The sequence below is a fragment of the Danio rerio genome, chromosome 3, assembly GCF_052040795.2.
Source record: "Danio rerio strain M-AB ecotype USA chromosome 3, GRCz13ab, whole genome shotgun sequence".
Lineage (NCBI taxonomy): Eukaryota > Metazoa > Chordata > Actinopteri > Cypriniformes > Danionidae > Danio > Danio rerio.
Window position 1 is genome coordinate 18,136,740 of NC_141023.1, and position 23,947 is coordinate 18,160,686.

The 23,947-nt window shown below is 34.6% G+C and overlaps 1 protein-coding gene and 1 long non-coding RNA gene across 6 annotated transcripts; one reads left to right on the forward strand and one right to left on the reverse strand.

Annotated features, from left to right (window-relative positions):
- Positions 1–196: 196 nt before the first annotated feature.
- slc5a11 (solute carrier family 5 member 11) lies at positions 197–23,818 on the reverse strand. 5 transcript variants are annotated; one of them, XM_087242619.1, is made up of 17 exons: positions 23,576–23,818; positions 20,295–20,459; positions 20,042–20,113; positions 18,738–18,842; positions 17,895–17,954; positions 15,823–15,927; positions 15,638–15,743; positions 14,691–14,771; positions 13,800–14,005; positions 12,612–12,747; positions 12,400–12,507; positions 11,845–11,995; positions 9,598–9,766; positions 7,119–7,334; positions 6,839–6,968; positions 3,821–4,144; positions 197–592 (listed from the first exon to the last, which is right to left on the reverse strand). In XM_087242619.1, exons 2-16 carry the CDS (start codon positions 20,427–20,429, stop codon positions 3,918–3,920), a joined length of 2,007 nt encoding a protein of 668 aa, XP_087098745.1. In that variant the 5' UTR covers positions 20,430–20,459; positions 23,576–23,818; the 3' UTR covers positions 197–592; positions 3,821–3,917. The 5 variants fall into 5 exon arrangements, with proteins under 5 accessions (XP_087098745.1, XP_087098744.1, XP_087098743.1 ...); XM_087242618.1 differs by having other exon boundaries at positions 197–2,923; positions 3,320–4,144; XM_087242617.1 differs by having other exon boundaries at positions 558–2,943; positions 3,032–4,144.
- LOC141381171 (uncharacterized) lies at positions 18,729–20,928 on the forward strand. Its single transcript, XR_015480606.1, has 3 exons — positions 18,729–18,867; positions 19,984–20,120; positions 20,286–20,928. It is a non-coding gene; the product is annotated as an uncharacterized LOC141381171 (long non-coding RNA).
- Positions 23,819–23,947: the final 129 nt, after the last annotated feature.

Sequence of the window (23,947 nt, forward strand, 5' to 3'; positions counted from 1 at the left end):
GAAAATTCGTCATTAATTGCTAATCCTCCCGTCGTTCCAACATTCAGAACACACATTTAGATATTTTATCATATTAGAAAGCAATTAAATTATGAAAATTGTGAAATTAAAGCAACCTCGTGCCAGGACAGGGTGTGCCTGTATGCATGCGAAGACGCACTCTAAACTCAAAATGGGAGAAAACTGGACAAGTGGATGACATAAAGGTGAGCAGCCTAATTTATTACATGTTTTGGTTAACTCATTCTTTAAATACAACTGTCTTGACCTCTAAAGGAAAAATCGTGAAACAAAATTACCGTTAAATTAATTTTAACAGAGATGCACACAGCTGCCAGATATTTTTACATTAGTTTTTAGGGATTAATATTAGATTAGCCTAATAAAAATGTGTAGTTAGACACTGTACAGTCCCACAGTAGTCTACACTATAAATAATATTATAATTTATTATTCATTATTAACAACTATAAAATTGACAAAAGATTTTTGAATGTTTGCTTTCATTTTGAAATCGACCAAGCACACTTACAGTTGAGAAAAGACAGCATCTTAGGTCAGTGGTTCTCAAACTTTATTCACCAAGTACCACCTCAGAAAAAATTGTCTCCAAGTACCACCATAATGACCTGTATTGAAATACAGTAGCGTATTAGGCATATTTAAGCAGCTACAGCTCTGCACAGTTCAAAAACAAGGCAGATTATTTCTTGTTATTATAAATATTTATTATTGTCAGCCACTTTAAACATTATAAATAGTTTGAACATTAACACTGTGTTTACAGGTAAAAATAATTAAAACGTCAACGTTTAATTTGAAATGTGCTTTTAAAGGTTAATTTAAATGGCACTGTTCTTAAAAAGTCAAAAGAAAACTGCTGTACATAAATGTGAAGTATTATCATAAAGTAGCCTTTTCATTAAAACCTGCAAATGTTCCTTGAACCTCATAAATATAGGCTCTATGTCGTCATATTCATATAAACTCTTTTTGATAAATGTAGAAATATATGTTGCATGCATATGACTTATTTGTGTATCTTTAAACCTAAACATTGACTTGTATTTTAAATATATGAATTGGATTTACATATTTAAATTAGAAGTTAGATCTGCTTACTGCATGTTAGAGTAGTCTATGTGTGTCAGAAAAGTTAGTGATTAAACTATACCTGTCAACACTGGGATATAAAAATACAGGATACCCCCCAACAACTGTTACAAATACGGGGAGGAAATTAGCTTTAAATGATAAAATACATAGCAAACATTAGAAGAAAAAAAAAGATTTAGCCTATTAAAATCAGTTTACTGATCCCATCGGTGTTAAAGGGTTAAAGCTGTGTTAATTTTTTATTTTATTTTAACTATTCAGCTATTCCTCCACGTACCACTAGAAGGAAGCCTGCGTACCACTATAGTTGTACACGTGAAGTCAAGTTTACAATTATAAATGAAATAGTTATATAGTGCATGATGTGGATTTGCCGTGGATCAACCTCTTTCATATGATGCAGGTAGGCTGAATGATAATCTTTAAAAAAAATATGTAATTTACTGCTATTTTCTTTGCAAAAATAAACACCAGAAAATATATTGTAGGCCTTTTAATAGCTAAAATACATTTAGCATATCAATTTTATTTCAACTTGTAGCTCATGAAATAATAATGTAACTTGAAAACAAGTTATTAAAATAGATCAAATTAATAATTGGGACACCCCTACTCCTTCACGTGAACGTGCAAAATGAGGGGGAAGGGGAAGGGCAAAGGGGTAGAACTGGGATTGGGCCTTAAGGATGTGCAGAAAGAAAGGCCCGGCCCCTGATTAATACTCTGTTTCAGTTGGAAGTAAATCAACATACTGAATTAAAAGACTGCAACTTCCAGTGGACGTACACATACTTAACCACGCCCCTCCAACTGTCAGTTTTGACAACAAACAGAAATGGCTAGGAGGCGATGTCTGTTAGTTTATAATAACTCTCACGAATCATTTTCCTGATCCGAATGACATGCCTACTTTACTACATCCAAACAGCTCGCAGTTGAAAAAAAAAAAAACAAGCCGAGCCCACTTTCTTCATTTAATATTTCGTTTCTCTAGGAACTGCATCACAATACGAAAACAAAAAACAGTCGCAGCCGGCCGGAAGTGCGATATGCACAATATAGCTGCAATTTTTTTTTTTTTTAAATGACACTGTATAACAATAATTCGGATTTTTACAGTAATGTGATGGTTGAGTTAAGGGTTGGTGTGGGGTTGTTAGAGAATACAATTTATTGAATAATTTATTAGATAGTATAAATAATACTCGGTACAACTACTGATTTACATTACTGTGATGGTTGGGTTTAGGGTTGGGGTGTGGGTAGATGTTAATAAAATACAATTAACGAGAAATTTAATAAATAAATAATTATTGTGAATTTCCAGCCGCAACCATATCCGATCTAGCAACAACCCAGTTGCAGCCTTCAGGTCACACAGTTGTTGCTAGATCGGATATGGTTGCGGCTGGAAGTTAACAAGAATAGTTTATATCATTTATTACATTTTCCATTAATTGTATTTTATAAAAGTCTCCCCATCCTACTGAAAAAATGCTTAAACCAGCAGAGGCTGGTTGGCTGGTTTTAGCTGGTTGACCAGGCTGGTTTTAGAAGGGTTTTGGCCACTTCCAGGCTGGTTTCCAGCTATTTCTAGCCTGGTCTTAGCTGGTTAGGCTGGGAAATGACTAGCTAAAACAAGCTTGACCAGCCTAGTATTAGTTATGCTAATAAATTATCCAACTAACTTTTTAACGCCTACCCCTACCGTCACAGTACTGTGAAAACATGAATGATTGTTATACAGTGTCATAAAAAATGCTATATTGACATGCGTATCGCACTTCCGGCTGGCTGCGTATTTGATCTAGACCAGTGGTTCTCAAACTGACATATATGCAAATGTGCACCTGTACCACAGTTTGAGAACCACTGGTCTAAATCAAATACGCAGCCAGCCGGAAGTGCGATATGCATGTCAATATAATAGTGATATGCTGGCTTCATTTTAGTGGTACGCAAAGGGATACTGGATAATGTAAGGAACAAATTAACACACTTTAAATCCCTTGACTCAAACAATTACACTGATGTGATCAGCACCGGCTGTACCCTGAAGCGTACGATTACATCGGTGTGCATAGGAATGCTTAATTTAGTTCATCACGTCATCAGATGCTAATAAATAAACCCGCTTCGGCCAGCCAAAGAAAGAGGTGCGAGGCTGCGACGCTTGTGAAGCAGATATATGCTAGAGAAGCACTTTTTGCAGACCAGTGCTGTTGTGTTGGCATTTCAGTTACTGCAAACTTGGTAAATAATTTCCCATCTAAATAATTATCACAAATGTGTTAAATTTGTGTTTGTAGTTGTGTAAAACAATGCGTGTTTTCAATATATAAAGTTTTTGTAAAGCAGCGTGGCTTTTAATTAATGTGTTACCTCAGATTTAGGCTAATTCATCTAGATGTGATTCAAATGTTGCAGGACACAGAACAAAGACTTGAGCAACTTTCTTTTTACTTTAAGAACAGTAGCCATTTTTAATTAACTTTTAAAAGCACATTATGTTGACTTTTTATTTTATTTTTTAATAAAATAGCACAGTACAGTGTTAATGTTCAGACTATTTATTATGTTTAAGGTGGCTGACAATAATAAATATTTTTAATATTAGGAATTATTCTTTCTCATCATTATGGGGGTACTTGGAGAGACAATTATTTTCCGAGGTGGTACTTGATGAAAAACGTTTGAGAACCACTGATCTAGACTTTACCAGTTTACGCAGAATTTAGTAATCATCAAACTCCATAAAGCTGACTTTTGCAGTACAAATAAATTATGAAGGAGGAGTGTCTCTATGCCCAGTAGGCGATGAGAAAGACGGCCACTGACACACAGATGATGAGGTTTGCATTGACCACGTGTTTCATACAGGGCTCTTCCTCCAGGGAACACATGGCAGCGTCTGGAGGAGCAGGAGATGAAGAGGACTTTTCTGTCTGCTTCTCCATTCCACACAGCCAGAAGAGAGCAGACTTCAGTTTAGACGAGCCTGCATTGCTGGACACCGAACCGCTGGAATCTGGTGAACAAAAACGCACTCAGGATTACATGCAAACTCACTGACAATCAGCTATTGTAGGTCTGACAACTCCGAGTATGAATGTTCTTGAGGGACAATGTGCATATTGTGTTTTTGGTATTATGCAAATTGAGGTAGAAAGTTTTTATCATGTTAAACATTGTAAGAGAATACGTTGAAATTGTATTGATTCTGTTGAAGTTAACTGAAATTGCTACAGAATTGATTGTCATAATAACGAGGATGATGAAAATCTGAACATATTAGAAAAAGTGTCTCTTCTACTGTTATATGGCTCGGTGTAAATTAAGTTTAACAAACTTTGAAAGTCCCACATTTTTTACTTTATTTCCCATTATTTAAAATCACTGACATATCAAGCTTTGTCTCCCTATGCTGGATAACTTAATTATTTTTAACGTAAAATAGGCTTAAAGGAATGGTTCACCCAAATATTTATGTATTCACCATTTACGTACCCTCAAGTGATTCCAGAAAGTAGATATTTTAAAGAATGATTGAAACTGGTAACTATTGACTTCCATGATATTTGTTTTTCCCTACTATGGATGTCAATGGTTACCGGTTTCCAACATTATTCAAAATAAATACAGCAAAAATCAGTCCAAGGCACTCGAATGTGGAAAAAATCAGCCTTGGACTGACTTTTGTGGTTTATCCTGATGAATCCCTTAAGCCCCCGTCAGATCACACGAATTTGTCACTATGTCGGCATGATTTCCTTGACGTAGGGAGTCGTTGGGAATGTGCATCGTGACAAAAGATTCAATAGTTTCTTCTTGTGTAATGTGGCATAGTTTACAAAAACCAATACCTTATCTGCGACGCTTCACGACCTCATCGCAGAAAGTCTATTGCAGGGGTGTCCACACTCGGTCCTGGAGGGCCGGTGTCCTGGACAGTTTAGCTCCAACCTTAATCAAACACACCTGAACAAGCTAATCAGGCTCTTACTAGGTATACTGGAAACTTCTAGGAAGATGTGTTAAAGAAAGTTGGAGCTAAAGTCAGCAGGACACCGGCCCTCCAGGACTGACTTTGGACACCTCGGTCTAGCATGTTTAATTTTTTTCTCGTTCTTCACAAAGAGTTTTGTCATGTGGGTGGACCCAGTGCAACAGGAGCACATCATTTCTGAGATATTTCAGTGGGTGCTGCCGTTAATGCGCAAGTCAGGTAATCAAAAAATAGGCTGCATATTTAATTATGGGTGGGTCACGGGTTGATAAGATCAATCATTGGTTTTGCAAACTTTAAACTACCTTTTTAAAAATATTGTTTTAAGCAATTTTATCTGACAGACTGGCACAAATATGCAGACATCTTCATTCTCACAATGAGTTTCTGAGTTCTCTCAGCCTTCCAACAGGGTTTGTTCTTCCGAGATTATCTGGAACATGTTTAGTGCTGCGAATACATTATAAAAGCATTTCCTGCTTATTCAGATTGGCCATTAATAGTGAAAACAGTTTAATATCGGCTTCTCTGAAACTGAATATTTATTATTTAGTTTGATCTATGCTAGATTTTTATTTTATTTAACAAACCACCACAATCTCAGGGCAATTCGTGTTTTGGCGCTGAAGCATATAGCCGACTTGTTTTGAAGTGCTTCACCTCAAATGTTATTTGTTATTCTTGTAGATAACTGATCAACAAATGATACATTAAAATTAGGATAAAAATTATAGCAAACGAAATTTGTTTAAAAAAGGTAATTATTTCAAGAGAAATATACAGATTATATATTTTGTTTGTGCTTGTCCATTACTCAATTATACAGGTGGATAATTTGTTTTGCTCTGAAGAAAATAAGGATTTAATGAATGCTTCTCTGTGATTGTTGTATCACAAACCTCAGATATATATTTTTCAATATGTCATTGTTTTAAAGATTACATCTTTGAGCATTTGATTTTTCCTTGCTGCCGCTTGTGTGCTTTCATTTGCTCAGTCTCACTTGCAGCAAGTTCAGGCGAGGGACTGTTAAATAAGAAACCCATGGCTGGAAAATATTCATTTAGATTTCAAAGAAAATATCTTAATATTAAAAAGAAATCATAAGTTTGAACCTATCCATGTTGTAAGGAATGCCCTTAAATAATGTAGTTATTAGTTGTCAGCAAGCATCAGTGGTTAAAAACAAATGATATTAAGACAAGAAATATTGTATAGCAACACTTGTGAATGCTTTGGGAAATTACGCTCATGGTAAACGTCACGAGATGACTGATCGTTAAGGAACGTGTAGTCTGGTACACTTGTTACCCTTGACAAGTTGTTTTTATCAAGACAAAAATCACATAATCTGACATAGGGACTTTCATAAATGACAATAAAAATGGTGTGATCTGACTGGGGCTTTTCCCAAAGAGCACCAATACATTGTTTAAGCTACCCCTGAGCACTTGTTGCTTAAATTTAGGTTTCTTTAAAATGTCCGTTTTTGTGTTCAACAGAAAAAAAAAGCAGAAGAACAAACTGAAAGATGAGTAAATTAAGACTTTTTTTTTTAAGGGTGAACTATCCCTTTAAAATTGAGAAAAGATCAGGATAAATCTTGGCCAACCATTATATTTCTCTCTCTCTCTCTCTCTCTCACACACACAGACACACACTTTTTTTTATAAACAGTAAATTAATGCAGAAATATAGTTGAACTGGACAAAGTACCTTCTTTGGCAGGAAGTGCTTCATTTTCTCTGACTTTTATGTCGTTGTCGATGGTATAGAGCTCTGAAGACACGACCTCTTCACTTTCTATTACCGCATCAAAGCGCGTGTACCATGTCAACCGACTGATCTGCAAAACAGAGAAAATATTTTGAAGAATCCCAGAAAATGTTAACCATTAGTGTGAAAATCAATACAATGGACGTCAATGGTTTCCAACATTCTTAAAAGCATCTTCTTTTATGTTCAACGTAATAAATGTTTGGTAAGTCTTTCTGACCTGTTCTGGTTTGGGTTTTTCCGTGGCCAGACTGACACACACCACCACGACAAGCGTGAGGATAGTAAGAATGATGGAGAAGTAGAGGAAGTGAACGTATTTGATGATGTCAGGCCTGGTGTCGCTCTCGTAGCACTGCGGTGTGGGATAGATGAAATCCAGTATCATCCGCGTACAACCAACTGCCATTCCCACCATTAGACCCCAAAATGCCCCCTATACCAACACAACAGGCAAAAGACAGCTGAGAGTGGTTATATAGACCATTTTGAGGGATGTAAACAAAAGCAATGGTCCCAACTTATTTTCTGTTTTACATTTTTTATTTCTATAGCTTCCAAGAATCCAAACAGAGCCACATTTTGATAAATAATGTTAAAACAGTTATCATAAATTTAAGTTATGACTGAATTGCCTCTTGTTACAGTTATAAAATAGTTTGATAACAAGCAGGAAATGTTCATGGGCCAATGACATGACCGCATTGAAATGGTCTATAAATGGAGCATCATCTATATATAACTGTTAAATCATTAATGGTGGATGAAATTACTATGACAAGTCAACAGTTGTCAACATATTATGTATTTACTCAACCAATTTTTGTCCAAACACAAACTGCTTAGCCTCAAGTGGTTCTAGAAAGAAAGCTTTTTGAAGAATGTTATAAACCAAAAACCATTAACTTCCATAGTAGGGAAAATAAATACTGTGAAAGTCAATGGTTACCAGTTTCCACCATTCAAAATATCAGCTTGTCTATGTAATATACAGTTAAAGTCCGAATTATTAGCCCACCTGTTTTTTCCCCCCAATTTCTGTTTTTTCAACACATTTCTAAACACAATAGTTTTAATAACTCATTTCTAATAACTGATTTATTTTATCTTTGCCATGATGCCAATAAATATTTGACTAGATATTTTTCAAGACACTTCTATACAGCTTGAAGTGACATTTAAAGGCTTAAATGCAAAAATGTCAAATAAAATAAATGAACAATTTGTGTTCTATAGTGAGCCGACTCTCATCCTCTTGATTAGCATTATTTGTTTTGGGTTGTGCAGTTTAATTCACAGAATTTCTACAGGGTATGTTTTAAATTGTAAACTCGAAAACTATTTTGGTGACATCCATAACGCAGGTTTATTTTTCTCTTTTAAAGTATAAACATTTTTACAGATTGATATTTTCTGATCCCACACCTCTGTGGTGAGTTGTTATAAACAGGTGTTTCAATATAATGTTAACATAAAGATTCACTGTGAATGTATGTCTTGAGTTTTTACTGCAAATTTCACATCCATAACACTGGAAATGCTCTAATTCAATGTAATGCGTTCTCTAAAAATGTCATTTAAAATTAAAGTTAGTACAGTAGCACACGAACTGTGGAACGCATTACACCCATCTCTGAAAGTCAGTATTGCAAAAGTTTCAAGAACTTGAAAAATGATAGAATTTCAAAATTATCAGACACAAAGTCAATTATTAAAAGTAAAAGAAAAGTAAATTAAAACAAAAACAAATTGTCATAAAACATTAACATAAATTCATATTATTAGATTAGATTAATATTAGATTAATATTTTATTTTAATTTATTGATTCAATCATTCATTTTCTTTTCGGCTTAGTCCTTTTATTAATCTGGGGACGCCACAGCAGATATGTTTTATGCAGCGGATGCCCTTCCAACTGCAACCCATTACTGGGAAACATCCATACACACTCATTCACAAATACACTATAGACAATTTAGCTTACCCAAATCACCTGTACCACATGTCTGTGAACTTGTGAGGTGAAACCGGAGCACCAGGAGGAAACCCATGCAATAATTTTCATTTATTTCAATTGAAATTAACCTAGTTACTTTAACTGTCATAACACCAGCAGTCACAGAACCACAACATAACCAGGTCTCATCGAAACACTGCCCCCTCTCACCAACACACTGCACTTAGAGTACGAGTTAGAGTATGTTTTACTTTCTAAATGGGGTAAATTCGTCCTATTTGGCGTTTTAAGTTCTTTTGAACATAATTAGGTGCTGTTTATCAATAAGACAACGCTTCTATGTTTGCTCTTGCTGTCAATTTTGAAAAAAAAAAAGGATAGATTAAAGTGTCATGATGAAGCATACTATGGTTTAACAGCAGGTGCTGCAAGATGTGTCGCGAGGGGGAGTCAGATTTTCCTTCATCTCTTCTTGCGGGTGAGCCCACGCGGTTTGCGCTATGCACTGGTCACTACTACTGTAACTGAATGGAGTAGGAGCACACACAGTTCTGTTTTGTTTTAAAAGTTGCATATAAAAGTTTTGTTTTAAAACCGCCCAAATTTTGTCAACCCGTCACACAGATAATGACAACAAAAGAGTGACAATTATGACCGTATATGAGGTCAAAATTATACATGGAATTGTACATCTGATATAAAAGACCGTAACTAATGTTTGAGCACATTTTGTTTTGTACCTTCTCATTGGTCCGTTTCCAGAAGCATCCAGCCACAAAGATGACCGTTATGGGGGGCTGCAGGTACATACTGATGGACTGGATGTAGATGAAGAGCTGCCCGCCCTGACTGGCCTGAACCAGAGGAATCCACAGCACCGACACCACCACTAACACCAGTACAAACACCCTGACACACATGTTTGTTTTTGTCAATTGTGGGGACATTACAAGTGTTTCCATTGTTTTTATATTGTACAAACTGTATTTTCTATTGCCCTAACCTCACCCTACCCCTAAACCCAACCCTTGCAGGAAACTATGTACAGTTTTATTTTCTGGAATAAAACTCATTCTGTTTGACTTATAAGCTTTTTGAGAAATGAGGACATCAGCAATGTTATGTCCAGGTGAAGTCTCAATGGTTTTGCTTGTATTTAATTATGTTGGCTTGAACATGTTCTTTCTTTCTTTCTTTCTTTCTTTTTTCCTTCTTTCTTTCTATCTATCCCTGATGAATCTTAGTCGATCCATCCACCCATCTATCTAAATCATATGTCACTACTTTCTGTGCCGCCATGCCTATGTCATTATACCGATTTGTGTCCTAATATGTCACAAAAACACGTACACACACTGCAGCTCAGTTTACTGACAACCAGCAGGGGCCGCCAGTGACACACTATATGATGTTGATCGTTTTCTGTCAATGTTTGAGGCTGTTCAATAACCAATGTCTTTATGTCAGCCTCTAACATACTGTAGGCCAATTTTGGGTTTTGGTTAAAATATAAATCAGGATATCATCAAATTCTAACATTAGCTTAACATCATCCTGATTTTTATTTACAGCCCATGTTGTGTAAACTGTTTAGGCATCAAGCTAATTTTGATTTCCATCTAATTTTGTTCAACCATAGTACTTTTTATATGAACAATCTACTTTATTATTGAGAATATGATCATTTTTACAAGTCCCCTAGAGTTAAGCAGTTGAGTTTTACTATTTTTGAACCCATTCAGCCAATCTCTGGTTCTGGCAGGAGGATATTTAGCTTAGCTTAGCATAGATCATTGAATTAGATTAGATCATTACCATCTCACTCGAAATTGACACCAGGGATAAATTTCTTATTTAAATCTTGACTCTTTTGTAGTAACATCATGTACTAAGGACTGACAGAAAAGGAAAAGTTGCTATTTTCTAGGTCAATATGACTAGAAACTCACTGGAAACTATTCTTCCAGTGTAATAATCAAGAAACATTCCTGACGTACCATAGCTGCAGCAGTCAATAGTATCTGGATGCAGCCTTTATGATACAAGCTAAGCTCACTCAGCGATGCAATGTCAGACACAATGCACTCAATGGAGTGAGTGACGTCACTGTAATGCGTAAGGCTAGGGGTGGAGTTAGGTGAGCGCATTAAAAAGCATTGGATGCAACTCAGAGTGCACTGCACCAGGTCTGCATCCAGACCCCTCTTGCAGCAGGTGCAGTTACACAGCAGCTGAAGTAACCAACACTGTCTTTTTGTCTCTCTCCAACATTGGGCTGACTTTAGGTTTTGGGTTTTGGTTAAAATATAAATCAGGATATCATCCAAACCCAACATTGGTTTGACATCAACCTGATTTTTATTTACAGCCCTTGATGTGTAGACTGTTTAGGCATCAAGCTAACTTTGATTTCCAACTAATTTTGTTCAACACGGAGTAGGTTTATTTGAACACTCTATTTTTGAGAATATGCTAATTTTTACAAGTCTCCTATATTTAAACAATTATTTTACTTTTTTTGAACCCATTCAGCCAATCTCTGGGTCTACTGGGAGCACTTTTAGCTTAGCTTTTATCATTAGAACCAGATTAGACCATAAGCATCTCACTCAAAACTGACACCAAAGATACATTTCTTATTTAAATCTTGACTCTTCTGTAGTTACATCATGTACTAAGACTGACAGAAAATGAAAGTTGCTATTTTCTAGGTCAATATGACTAGAAACTTGCATTCCAGCGTAATAATAAAGGAACTCTGCTGCTGTTCCATGGCTGCAGCAGACACAAAAGTTACACAGCATCTGAAATTAGTCCCAAGCACTAAGCCCTACACTTGCACCACCAGTTAGAATCTACATAATATAATTGCTCCCAATCCCCGAATAGATTCAAAATTGTTAAAACTCAACTGATACCTCTATAGAGCTTATTCTCAGAAGAAAAACATGGAGTGTTCCTAGTTTAAATGCTTGCTAATGTCTCACCTTCCCACAATCATGAGCTCCCACTCAGAGGCAGTGTGACGGATGTTCCTCCACAGGTCCATGGTGAAAATAGTGCTGGAGCTGTTGAATATAGAGGTCAAAGAGGACATGAGCGCAGCCAACATCACCGCCATCATTAAACCCCTCAGACCTGCACAAACACACAGGAAGAAAATTACTCGTCCATTTATGAAATCTAAAGAAAAACACAGCGACACATTCTTATTTTACTTTCTTGTTTAGTGCAATTATCTCAAAATTACTAAATCAATACACATTTTCTAAGCAAGCAAGTTAATAATGTCTTATTTTCAGAAATAATGTCAAAATTAGGTGAGTTTTTCCTTAAAGCAGGCAAAATAATCTGCCAAATGAGGTAAGCAAAATAATCTTGTTTTCGATTTGAAACACTTTTTTTTGCTTAGCATATTGAAAGATTATTTTTACTTGTTTTGCAGAAAAAACTCACTTAATTTTTGACATTATTTCTGAAAACAAGACAATATTTCTTACTTGTCTAGAAAATGTTTCTTGATTTAGGAAAATATTAGATACCTGCAGGAAGGAGCTCCATGACCAGCTTAGCATAAGCGATGTCCGAGCAGCCCACCGAATTCCCACAAACTTCTTTACACACCTCCGGGTCTCCACAGCCCACCTCGTCTGCAATTGACATACAAAACATGACAAATTGTATGTTTACATATGGAAAGTCACTAAAGGCCAGGGTGTTTTTATTTTTTCTTTCCTTATTTTCAGTGGTGCACCTGGGTAAAGTATTCTGCTGATCATGCCTGGGATCACCATCATGAAGAAGGGCAAAACTTTGATGTAAGCGGCCAGCAGAGATCCCCCTTTAGCATGCAGAATATTCTTAGCTGCTAGTGAACGCTGCACTATCACCTACACACAGATATGACAACAAAATAAATGATACTTAGAAGCTATGGTGGTTAATCAGCTCACTTAAGAGGCATTTTTATATAATTATTATAATATTTGCAGGGGCGACACAGTGGCGCAGTAGGTAGTGCTGTCGCTTCACAGTAAGAAAGTCGCTTGCTCGAGCCTCGGCTGGGTCAGTTGGGGTTTCTATGAGAAGTTTGCATGTTTTCCCTGCATTCACGTGGGTTTCATCCGGGTGCTCCAGGTTCCCCCACAGTCCAAAGACATGTGGTACAGGTGAATTGGGTAAGCTAAATTGTCCGTGAATGTGTGTTTTTGAGTGTGTATGGTTGTTTTCCAGAGATGGGTTGTGGCTGGAAGAGCATCCGCTGTGTAAAAACGTGCTGGATAAGTTGGCAGTTCATTCCGCTGTGGCGACCCGTATTAATAAAGGGACTCAGTCAAAAAGAAACTAAAAAAATATTTGCATGTAATATTGTGTATTTGATTTATATATGTTTTACAATTTGACATACACTACAAGTGACTATTAGGTGCAAGAACATAATAGAGCCATACCTGTCAACATTGGGATATGAAAATAAGGGATGTTCCCACCATAATAAGGGATTCCCCTTAATGGATGGATGGATATATATATATATATATATATATATATATATATATATATATATATAATATCATCAGGGATAGATAGATAGATAGATAGATAGATAGATAGATAGATAGATAGATAGATAGATAGATAGATAGATAGATAGATAGATAGATAGATAGATAGATAGATAGATAGATAGATAGATAGATAGATAGACAGACAGACAAACGGACGGACGGACGGACGGACGGATGGATGGATAGATGGATGGATGCATTGGTGGGTGGATGGATGATGGATGGATTGGTGGGTGGGTAGATGGGTGGATGGGACTTAGATTCATCAGGTATAGATAAAAAGATAGAAGGAAAAAGAAAGAAAGAAAGAAAAAAAGAAAGAAAGAATATGTTCAAGCCATAATTAAATACAAGCAAAACCATTGAGACTTCACCTGGTCAGAACACCAGTACCACATGGATGGTATGGACATGCCTAGGATTACTCCAGGCCAGGGCAGGTCAGAGGTCACAGGGTGACGGAAAATATGAAAAGCATCGTCACGAGGGATTCCACAGGTGGTGTTGGGCACTCGGATGGAGGGAATAGCTTGAGGATACTTGTCCAGGACAGCTTCAAATCCCCCAACTTCTGCAAAACCTGCACAGTGATATAAAAAAATTAAATAAATCTCAATTGGGGCCTAATATTATTATTACATTAAACAGCAGCGCTCAAACCTACTGGAGGTCCATTTTCCAGCAGATTTTTGCTCTAACCTATATGAACCCCAGCTGAAACAGCGAATTACTAACTCCATTTGGAAGGGCTCATCCTTTTACACTAATCACTTCTAAGTGTTTACCCTCTGGAGTGCATCTCTGAAGGGATTAGGGCATAGGTATCCATTCCAATTGAAACAATGTGTGCGACACTAAACATTTCCCTACACAAAGGATCATATGGGCTTGAAATGTCCATCGGTTGTACCATTGAAAATTTCCTTTAAACTGACCAGTTTTGAGCACTTTGCTTTGGAAAAACACTTCAAAATGGCGCCCTCTATTGTTTTCACTTAGAAGTGCCCTTAGGAGGGGATATATATATATATATATATATATATATATATATATATATATATATATATATATATATATATATATATATATATATATATATTTATATATATATATATATATACACATACATACATACATACATACATATATATATACATACATATATATATATATATAACCCTTTTGGAAAGTACTTCAAGTGTGCTAGAGCTGGTTGGACCTAAAACTTGCAGACCCTATGGTAGTCGAATTGGAAAAGAACTCACTGAAGCCCATGAGGATCAGGGCTCCGATCACCATGATGATGGTCTGAACCGCATCAGTGTAGATCACTGCTGCCAGACCACCTGCGAATCAAGAAAAGGTTTAAAAGATAATATGATTTCAGTTCTTTAAGGATTAGAAGTCTGTTTACAACAAGATTGATTACAATAACCTGTGACTGTGTTGAACCAGTGTCATATTTAACAGCCAAAGTCACATAATCTTCAGTAAAAATGATATGACATTGAGAACTTATGTACCAATGTCTATTTCATACCAGTATTGTGAATTCAAAAATAAATGAAAGGGTATGTTAAAGTAGAAAAAGTCTGTTATCAGATCCTCAATAAAACAAACGTAAAGATGCACCAATATGCAGGTCAATAAATTAATTAAAACTAAAAAAAACTTTTTTGATTTTTTAAATTCAAACTGAAAATAAGATTATTTTACTTAACCCATAGCATATTATTGTTTTTAAGGGGAAAATATTAATTTTGAGTAATTATTTCTGAAAATAAAACTATTTTTTTACTCATTAAGAAAACGTTGGTTGATTAAGGAATGTTTAGACATTTTAACAAGAAACAATTAACAAACAATTATAGTGTTTTCTAATAGTATTACATATCTAAATGTGTTTGTGAATATACTGTTTATAAGGCTAATTACATGCTTAATTGTTTGTGCTTTTGGATCTTTATATTTGAAATAAGCATAAAATTGTTAAGTATTTCGTCTTTATTATTTTAATCTATGTTGCATAAAACTACAATGAAAGAAACAACTCGAGCGCCGATGTAAACTGACAGCCAATCAGAATCCGCCCTGCTTTAAAGAGCGCGAAAATTTAAAAAGCGACGGTTGACGGACGCAGCGGTTGCTGGTTTGTGGACGCTAATCGTATTTAATGCAAATGAGTCATGACACAAATAAAAAAATGTCTGACCTGCGATAGTGTACAGAGCAGTAATGCCCAGAAGCAAAACCACAGCGAGGTAAATATTCCACTGCAGAGCCTGCTGGATGAACACAGCTCCTGCGTACATGTCTACCTGAAGACAGAGAAATACTCAATCACCGAACCAGCAAGACCAGGTAAATACATGATTAAATGTAAGTTTGCATACTTACTGATATTTTGGTGAAGATGTAGATAAATAGATATAAAACACAAAGAAATAACTGTATCCTTTTGCCCCCAAAACGTTTCTTTAAATACTCAGGCATTGTTGTGACCTGCAAGACCATTAAAAAGTCACTTTAAAAGGGAGAGTTATTATTTTTAAAGACTTTTTTCTTCCTCAGTTGTTCTTAGTGATTCAAAGTGCAAGTTGAAGAATATAGGAAATAAAAGGTAAAGAGTAAACAAGAATGTCAGATTAATCAGTAAAACCAATAATATACATATTCAATAATATAACTGAAATAAAAGTGCTGAAAAAAGACCACAGTTTTAGATAAAAATATTATTTGATGTTTTACTGCAGAAAACAGTCACCAAAATATGGAAGCCCGTTCTCACCACTAATATAAAATAAATTATTTAGCAAAATAAAAAAACGATAAAGTTAGAATTTTGAGTTATTAAGTCATAATTCTGAGTTATAGTCAGAATTTTAAGTAATAAAGTCAGAGCTGCGAGTTATAGTCATAGTTTTGAGGTATTAAGTCAGAATTGTGAGTAATAGTCAGAATTGCTAGTTAAAAAGTCAGTATTCTGAGTTATAAAGTCATAATTCTGAGTTATTAATTAAGAATTCTGAGTTATAAAGTCAAAATTGCAAGTTATAAAGTCAAAATTGCGAGTTATACGGTCATAATTCTGAGTTATGAAGTCAGAATTTTTAGTTATAAAGTTAAAATTTTGAGGTATAATGTCAAAATCTTGAGTTATAAAGTCAGAATTGTGAGTTATAAAGTCAGAGCCGCGAGTTATGAACTCAGAACTGTGAGTTATAAAGTCAGAGTTATGTAGTCAGAATTTTGAGTTATAAATCATAATTTTGAGTTAAGTAAGAATTCTGAGTTGTAAAGTCAAAATTGTGAGTTATAAAGTCATAATTCTGAGTTATGAAGTCAGAATTTTGAGTTTTAAAGTTAAAATTTTGAGTTATAAAGTCATATTTCTGAGTTATTAAGAAATCTGAGTTATAAAGTCGCAATTCCGAGTTATAATGTCAGACTTCTGAGTTATTAAGTAAGAATTCTAAGTTATAAAGTCAGAGTTGTGAGTTATAAAGTCAGAATTCCGAGTTATGAAGTCAGAATTGTGAGTTATAAAGTCAGAATTTTTAGTTATAAAGCCAGAATGTTAAGGTATTAAGTCAATATTCTGAGTGTTAAAGTCAGAATTAAAAGTTATAAAGTCATTATTCTGAGTTATAAAGTCAGAGCTGTGAGTTATAAAGTCTGAATTTTAAGTTGTAAAGTCATATTTTGAGGAATTAAGTCGGAATTTTAAGTTATAAAGTCAGACTTTTGAGGTATTTAGTCAGAATACTGAGTTATATTCTGAGTTTTGTGTTATGTCGACTGGCCATAAATGGCGTGTCTGTTAAGGACGCATGCACATTAGCTCATAATCACAACATAAAGCCTATATCCAAGGTTTTATTGTTTATCACGCTTTCAAAAAGGAAGTATATAGGCTTGTTGAACTAGGCTGTCTATTTATTCGTATGGATTTGGATCTTTTTTAGTTATGCCATTTACACTATTTGGTCAAAATAGCAATTATAAATCATAAAACAGAGCGCCTGTAACTATTAGCTGTAAGTTGTGTGATTCCATCAAAAGTCTAAAATTAAAATTTCTATATTATTTATCTATTATATGAGTAAAAATGACATGATTTACCTCGTGTTGCGGCTATTATTTGTTTCATATTGCATATGTGGTGTACTTGTAGCTGCAGACACATGTATTACACATGGACATTATAAACATAGGCTTTACAACTCGCAATTGCGACTTTATAGCTCAGAATCCTGATTTTTTTTATTTTTTTTTATTCAGTGACGGGCATCCAAACGAACAGCTTATAAGTAAATGAATGGTCATGTTTGAGTTAACTATATCTACATAACAGTTATGTGCATATCAGTAAAAGCTGGTACTGTTTTTAGTGTATTTTGATGCATCCATACAAAACATTTTAAAATTGTGCATGTAATGCTATATGAAACGTGTTGCTGCTGTCTCACCCTTGATGCAATATAGATGGGTAAAAACAGCCAACCCATGACAAGCACCATCAGCATGCCCTGCACAAAAACATGTGAAGTTAATCTCTGAGATACTAACTATATACAACACAAGAGCCTGTAGAGGTCACTTATTCCATAATTATTCACATTTTTCCTGAATCTACTGTATATGAGACCCTGGACCACAAACCAGACAATGCATGGGTATATTGGTCAAAAGGCAAAATCAGCCATTTTTATTATCAAAAATCATTAGAATTAATATCATGTTTCATGAAGTCATTTTGTAAATGTCCAACTATAAATATATAAAATCTAATATTTGATTGGTAATAACCACTGCTTTGAGCTTAATTTGGAAAACCTTTTAAGGGCCTGTGAAATTAAATTTTTATTAGTTAGTATATCAGTAAGTTAGTCTTACGGATATTTATAATCTAGTATGCCTCAAAACAGTGGCACAATTTACATTTAGGAGATATAGTTTGTCACTTCCGCTTAAACATCCACACATACCCATTCACACTCTACGCTTACCCAATTCACCTATACCACATGTCTTTGGACTGTGGGGGAAACCGGAGCACCCAGAGGAAACCCACACCAACATGGCGAGAACATACAAACTCCACACAGAAATGCCAACTGACCCACCCGAGGCTCGAACCAGCGACATTCTTGCTGTGAGGCAGTTGTGCTACTCTTATAGGTAAAATACAATCTCAATTCACAAAATGTATAATTATGGCTGGTTTGGTGGACAAGGGTCACATATAAAGTATTAAATTCTTCAGATCAATACATTCTCTGTTTCTTAAATTGTAGATACTGTGTGCTCACATTCCATTCGTAAGCGACGGCACCGATACCAGCTGCTGCCCCAGAGCCAGCAAGACCAATGAAGTGACCACTGCCCACATTACTGGCAAACAGAGACGCACCCACCTGCATAACATGACAGATGGAGAAGGTGTGAGACAGAAATTGCATTAATTCCAAGATTTTAAAAAGCCAAAACAATAAGACTAAAACAAGGAAGCAAACAAACAAAAACATTGCTTGGAGTAAAATAAATGTTAACTGAAATGTGATATACAATTTACAGTTGAAGTCAGAATTATTAGCCCCCCTTTACTTTATTTTTTAATTTGTTTTAAATATTTTACAAATGATGTTTAACAGAGCAAGGAAATTTTCACAGTATTTCTGATAATATTTTTTCTTCTAGAGAAAGTTTTATTTGTTGTATTTCCGCTACAACAAAAGCAGTTATAAATTTTTAAAAAAAAAGTTTTAAGGTCAAAATTATTTGCCCCTTTAAGCTATATTTTGTTTCGAGAACATGCCATCGTCATACAATAACTTGTCTAATTACCCTATCCTGTGTAGTTGACCTAATTAACCTAGTTAAGCCTTTAAATATCACATTAATTGTCTTGAAAAAGATTTAGTAAAATATTATTTACTGTCATCATGGAAATAATAAAATAATTCAGTTATCAGAAATTAGTCATTAAAAGTATTATGTTTAGAAATGTGCTGAAAAGATCTTCTCTCCCTTAAATAGAAATTGAGGGGAAAAAATAAACAAGGGAGCTAATAATTCAGGGGGGTTAATAATTCAGATTGCAACTGTTATTTCATTCAGTTACCAAGTAAACTTTTTTTTAGTATTGTTTAAAATAAAAAAAAAGTAAAACAAGCAAATAAAGTAATCAAAACTAGATGGACATTTTGGAAAAATAATAAAAACACAAACAATAAACAGTAAAATGGTCAAACTTCACATTAAGATTTCATTTGTGAACATGAGTTCACTGCATTAACATAAATGAACAGAATTTGTGAAAAGATCCTACAGTATAAATGTTAATTTCTGTTTTAAGCTATAAATATGAATATTTAGCCAAGGCTCTGTAAACTAACATGAATAACCAATGAACAATTGTATTTTTATTAAGTAACATCAACAAAGATTAATACGTGTTTTAAAATGTACACTACAGTTTGGGTTAACTAATGCATTAACTAACTAATGTTAACAAAAATAACTGTACAACTCATCTATTATTTGTTCTTATTTTAGTGTGAATCATCACTTGTAATATGGACATGGTTTATTTGACTGAGATGAACTCACTTACTGGCCACCAAGTCATGTTTTTGCCAGCTAGAAAATATCCATCCACTGTGCTCCTCTTGGTCTTCCACATGGACTGTTGGGTGAGCAAAGGTTATAAATATGCCATATACAAGATGTTAAGTCATAAATGTGATAAGTAAAATATTTACACAGCAATGTTTTTTTATTGAGCATTGCAAAAAGAACAAGAATATAAAGCCTAAAGGGGTCACTGTATAATTACATGGTCATGATTGTGATTTCAGGAAACGTACCCACAAGCCCACAGCCAGTACCAAGAGGAAGTAGATGACAAGCACCACTATATCTGTGGTGGCGAGGGTGGTCTGTTGTGCTGTGCCATCACTGGTGGGAGTAGGAGACGCATCGGGAGCCTCAGTGGCAGCCATGAGGCCAGGGAGTTTCTCAGGCGCGTGTCTCTTTAAAACAGCACAGGGTTTATGATTGTCTCATACACAGACTCTGACATGAACACTGTGTAATTATATCAAGACATGACTTTATATCTTAGCTGATTATAAAGTACATTATCTGAACGCTATTTTCATGTTTCATGCTTTTACAAGTATTGTGTAATCAGATCCCAGGTATAAAGTTAAAATGAAAGAATGTCAAGCATTTAAATCCGAAAACTCTCGAGAAAGGATCAAAAAGATAATTGATAAAGCCATACAAATGATAGTTTTACTGCTGATAAAAATTTTTTATTATATGCAAACTTGCCTATAGCAGTATGAATGACACGTTTTCAGGTCTTGTTAAAGAGTAAAGTTTTTTTTGCGTCAAAGTGTGTAAAGGTATGTGCATCATCAGCCCCAAACTCACAGAATATCACACCATTAGTAACCTATTAAAAGTTTTCCACTTTGACAAGTGAAACTCCTCAAATGTTCCAGTTGTTCATGATACTGAATAAGGATTTTTACTTTTAATGGAAAGATTCACATCTGAAGAGCAATTTAAGCTGTTTTAAATTGAACTCCAGTATATTGCAGACTATATACATACAGTGCTCAGCATACTGTATGAGTACACATTCATTCATTTTGTCGGCTTAGTCCCATTAATAATCCAGGGTCGCCACAGCGGAATGAACCGCCAACTTATCCAGCATGTTTTTATGCAGCGGATTCCCTTCCAGCCACAACCCATCTCTGGGAAATGTATGAGTACTCCCTCACAAATCTCTCATTTCAATTAATATTTTCTAAAGACAGCTATACAATATTACATATGTGCATAAAAATTAGATTAGTCAGTTCTAAAGCTAAATCTGGAGCTAATCTAACAAAATAAGTTATGATAATGGTCCGAAAACTTGTACATCCAAATTTATATGTAAGAGAAAAATCTTAAATACAAAATTTAAAAAAAGGAAAAAAAAATAAAAATTAAATTTTGTTTAAACTTTAAAGTTTGCTATTTTTTTTCCAATATTTTGCATTCATTTAATTGTATTATCTTTCAATTTCTAAATATGTTTGGTGACTAAAGTATTATTTTAATAAATATATCTGTTTAATAAATCAGTTTTGTTCAAATGCACAAAAATACAGTTGAAATCAGATTAGCCCCCCCTGAATTATTAGCCCCCTTGTTGATTTTCCCCTAATTTCTGTTTAACAGGGAGAAGACTTTTTCAACACATTTCTAAACATAATAGTTTTAATAACTCTTAATTTCTAATAACTGATTTATTTGATCTTTGCCATGGTGACTGTAAATAATATTTAACTAGATATTTATCAAAACACTTCAATACAGCTTAAAGTGACAATTAAAGGCGTAACTAGGTTAATTAGGTTAACTAGGCAGGTTAGGGTAATTAGGCAAGTTATTGTATAATGATGGTTTGTTCTGTAGACTATCGGAAAAAAACATTGAAGTGGCATGATTTTGACCTTAAAATGTTTTTTTTACATTTATTTAAAACTGCTTTTATTCTAGTTGAAATGAAACAAATAAGACTTTCTCCAGAAGAAAAAATATTATCAGATATACTGTGAAAATTTCCTTGCTCTGTTAAACATCATTTGGGAAATATAAAAAAAATCAAAAACATCAAAGGGGGTCTAATAATTCTAATGGCAACTGTACATTGCATATATTATCTGAGAAATGAATACAAATATTCATCTTCAAAATGGGGTGTACTCAATCATGCTGAGCACTGTGTATATTTTCTGCATTTTTTCCTTATGTCCATTATCCAGTCAAGGTAAGACATGAAATTTCACTTATACTTGTTTCATCTCCCTTTTCAGTACAACTCAAATGTACTCTATTGGAGTGATATCTAGTAACTGCTGAATCAAGAGTTTAGTGAACTCACTGTCATGTTCAAGAATATAGATGAGCTTAGTGACATTGTGCATTATCTTGCTGAAAGGTAAGCTCTGGCATTTAAACGATGCACTAAATAATCTAAAATGTACAGAGAAAATACTTTGCTTCCACACACTATTACACCAACAGCCTAAATTATTGATACAAGGCAAGATCCATGCGTCCATACAACATTCTGACCCTACCTTCTAAATATCTCTTTAAAAATTGAAAAATGTTAGTAAAGCAGTAAAGGAAGGCTAAAGCTAGTAAAGCAGAAATTGTATGTTCTTATCTGACAGAAGTTTCACTGCTGTGCATTTCTTCTGCTGCTGTAGCTCATTTGCTTCAAGGTTTGATGTGTTGTGCATTTAGAGTTGCTCTGTTGCAGACCTCTTTTGTAATAAGTAGTTATTTGAATTACTGATCTTTAAAATTTGGTTATTCTGCTCTGACATCAGAGGCATTTTTGCACAGAAAACTAGACATTTTTGTAAACCTGAGGTGTCCAATCCTGCGATGTTTAGGAGTAATGCTATTAAAACAAATATGAACCAGTTTATCAGGGTTTTCAGACTTTCTTGAGGCATACCCCGTAAACCCTAAAGGTTGTTCGTGAAAATCACGAACACATTTCAGAAATACTCAGACCAGCCTGTCTGGGACAAATGATCATGGCATGTTTAAAATCAGTAAAAGTCACTTTCTCCCTCTTTTGCTGCTATTTGTTTTATATTGTTTTAACTACATCGTTACCATGTGTTTGGCTGAAATATTTTCATTAGCAAGCAGATAAATACAGTGTACTTAATAAAGTAGCCAGCAAGTTATATATACATACATATACAGTACATATATATGTTTGTATATATATATATATATATATATATATATATATATATATATATATATATATATGTGGTTTAGTCATCCATTGTCTAAATAGAAGAGGAAACATGCTAATAGCGTCAGCCTAAACAAGACCTGAGCATTGTTTATAAGCCTGAACAAGTGGTTTAAAAGCCTGAACTGTTAAATATCATTCACACCCACCAAAAGTAAAATAAACAAATATATTAATATTAACAAAACTGTGTTCTCTGTCTGGTGAATGGAACAAAACTGAACTTTTTCAGTCATTCATACATGACATGGACATGGACATCCACTACATGAACAAAGAGAACGAATATAATATTTAAAGACTCACCTGAGCAACGTGTCAGAAAAACATAGAAGACTTTATCCTAGTGAATAGGCCATTTAAACAGAACTGTAGGGTCTCCTGTGATCAAATCCAGTGTTTCTAGAAAACCCTTCTTCGATCAAAGGGATCAAATTCCACTTGCCTTCATGTAAGACTACACATTAGTTAAAATGTAAGGGTGTTTTATTACCAAAACAGTAATGACAACAGAGCAATGTTGCAACTTCACTCACAAAGTTACTCAGTAGAGGTGCCAACATTTATTAAACATGATATATTACAAAAGAAATTTCTCAAACGAATGAACTGTTGTAAAAGTGCTGTACTGTCCTGTAAGTGTTTATATATATATATATATATATATATATATATATA

Excerpts from the sequence above, each read along its gene's own strand:
- slc5a11 (XM_087242619.1), bottom strand. The coding sequence starts at position 20,429 with ATGGCTGCCACTGAGGCTCCCGATGCGTCTCCTACTCCCACCAGTGAT. Across the intron at positions 20,114-20,294 it reads TACTGGCTGTGGGCTTGTGG|TCCATGTGGAAGACCAAGAG; the intron begins GTACGTTTCCTG and ends CTCACCCAACAG. Across the intron at positions 15,928-17,894 it reads CCATCTATATTGCATCAAGG|GTCACAACAATGCCTGAGTA; the intron begins GTGAGACAGCAG and ends ATGGTCTTGCAG.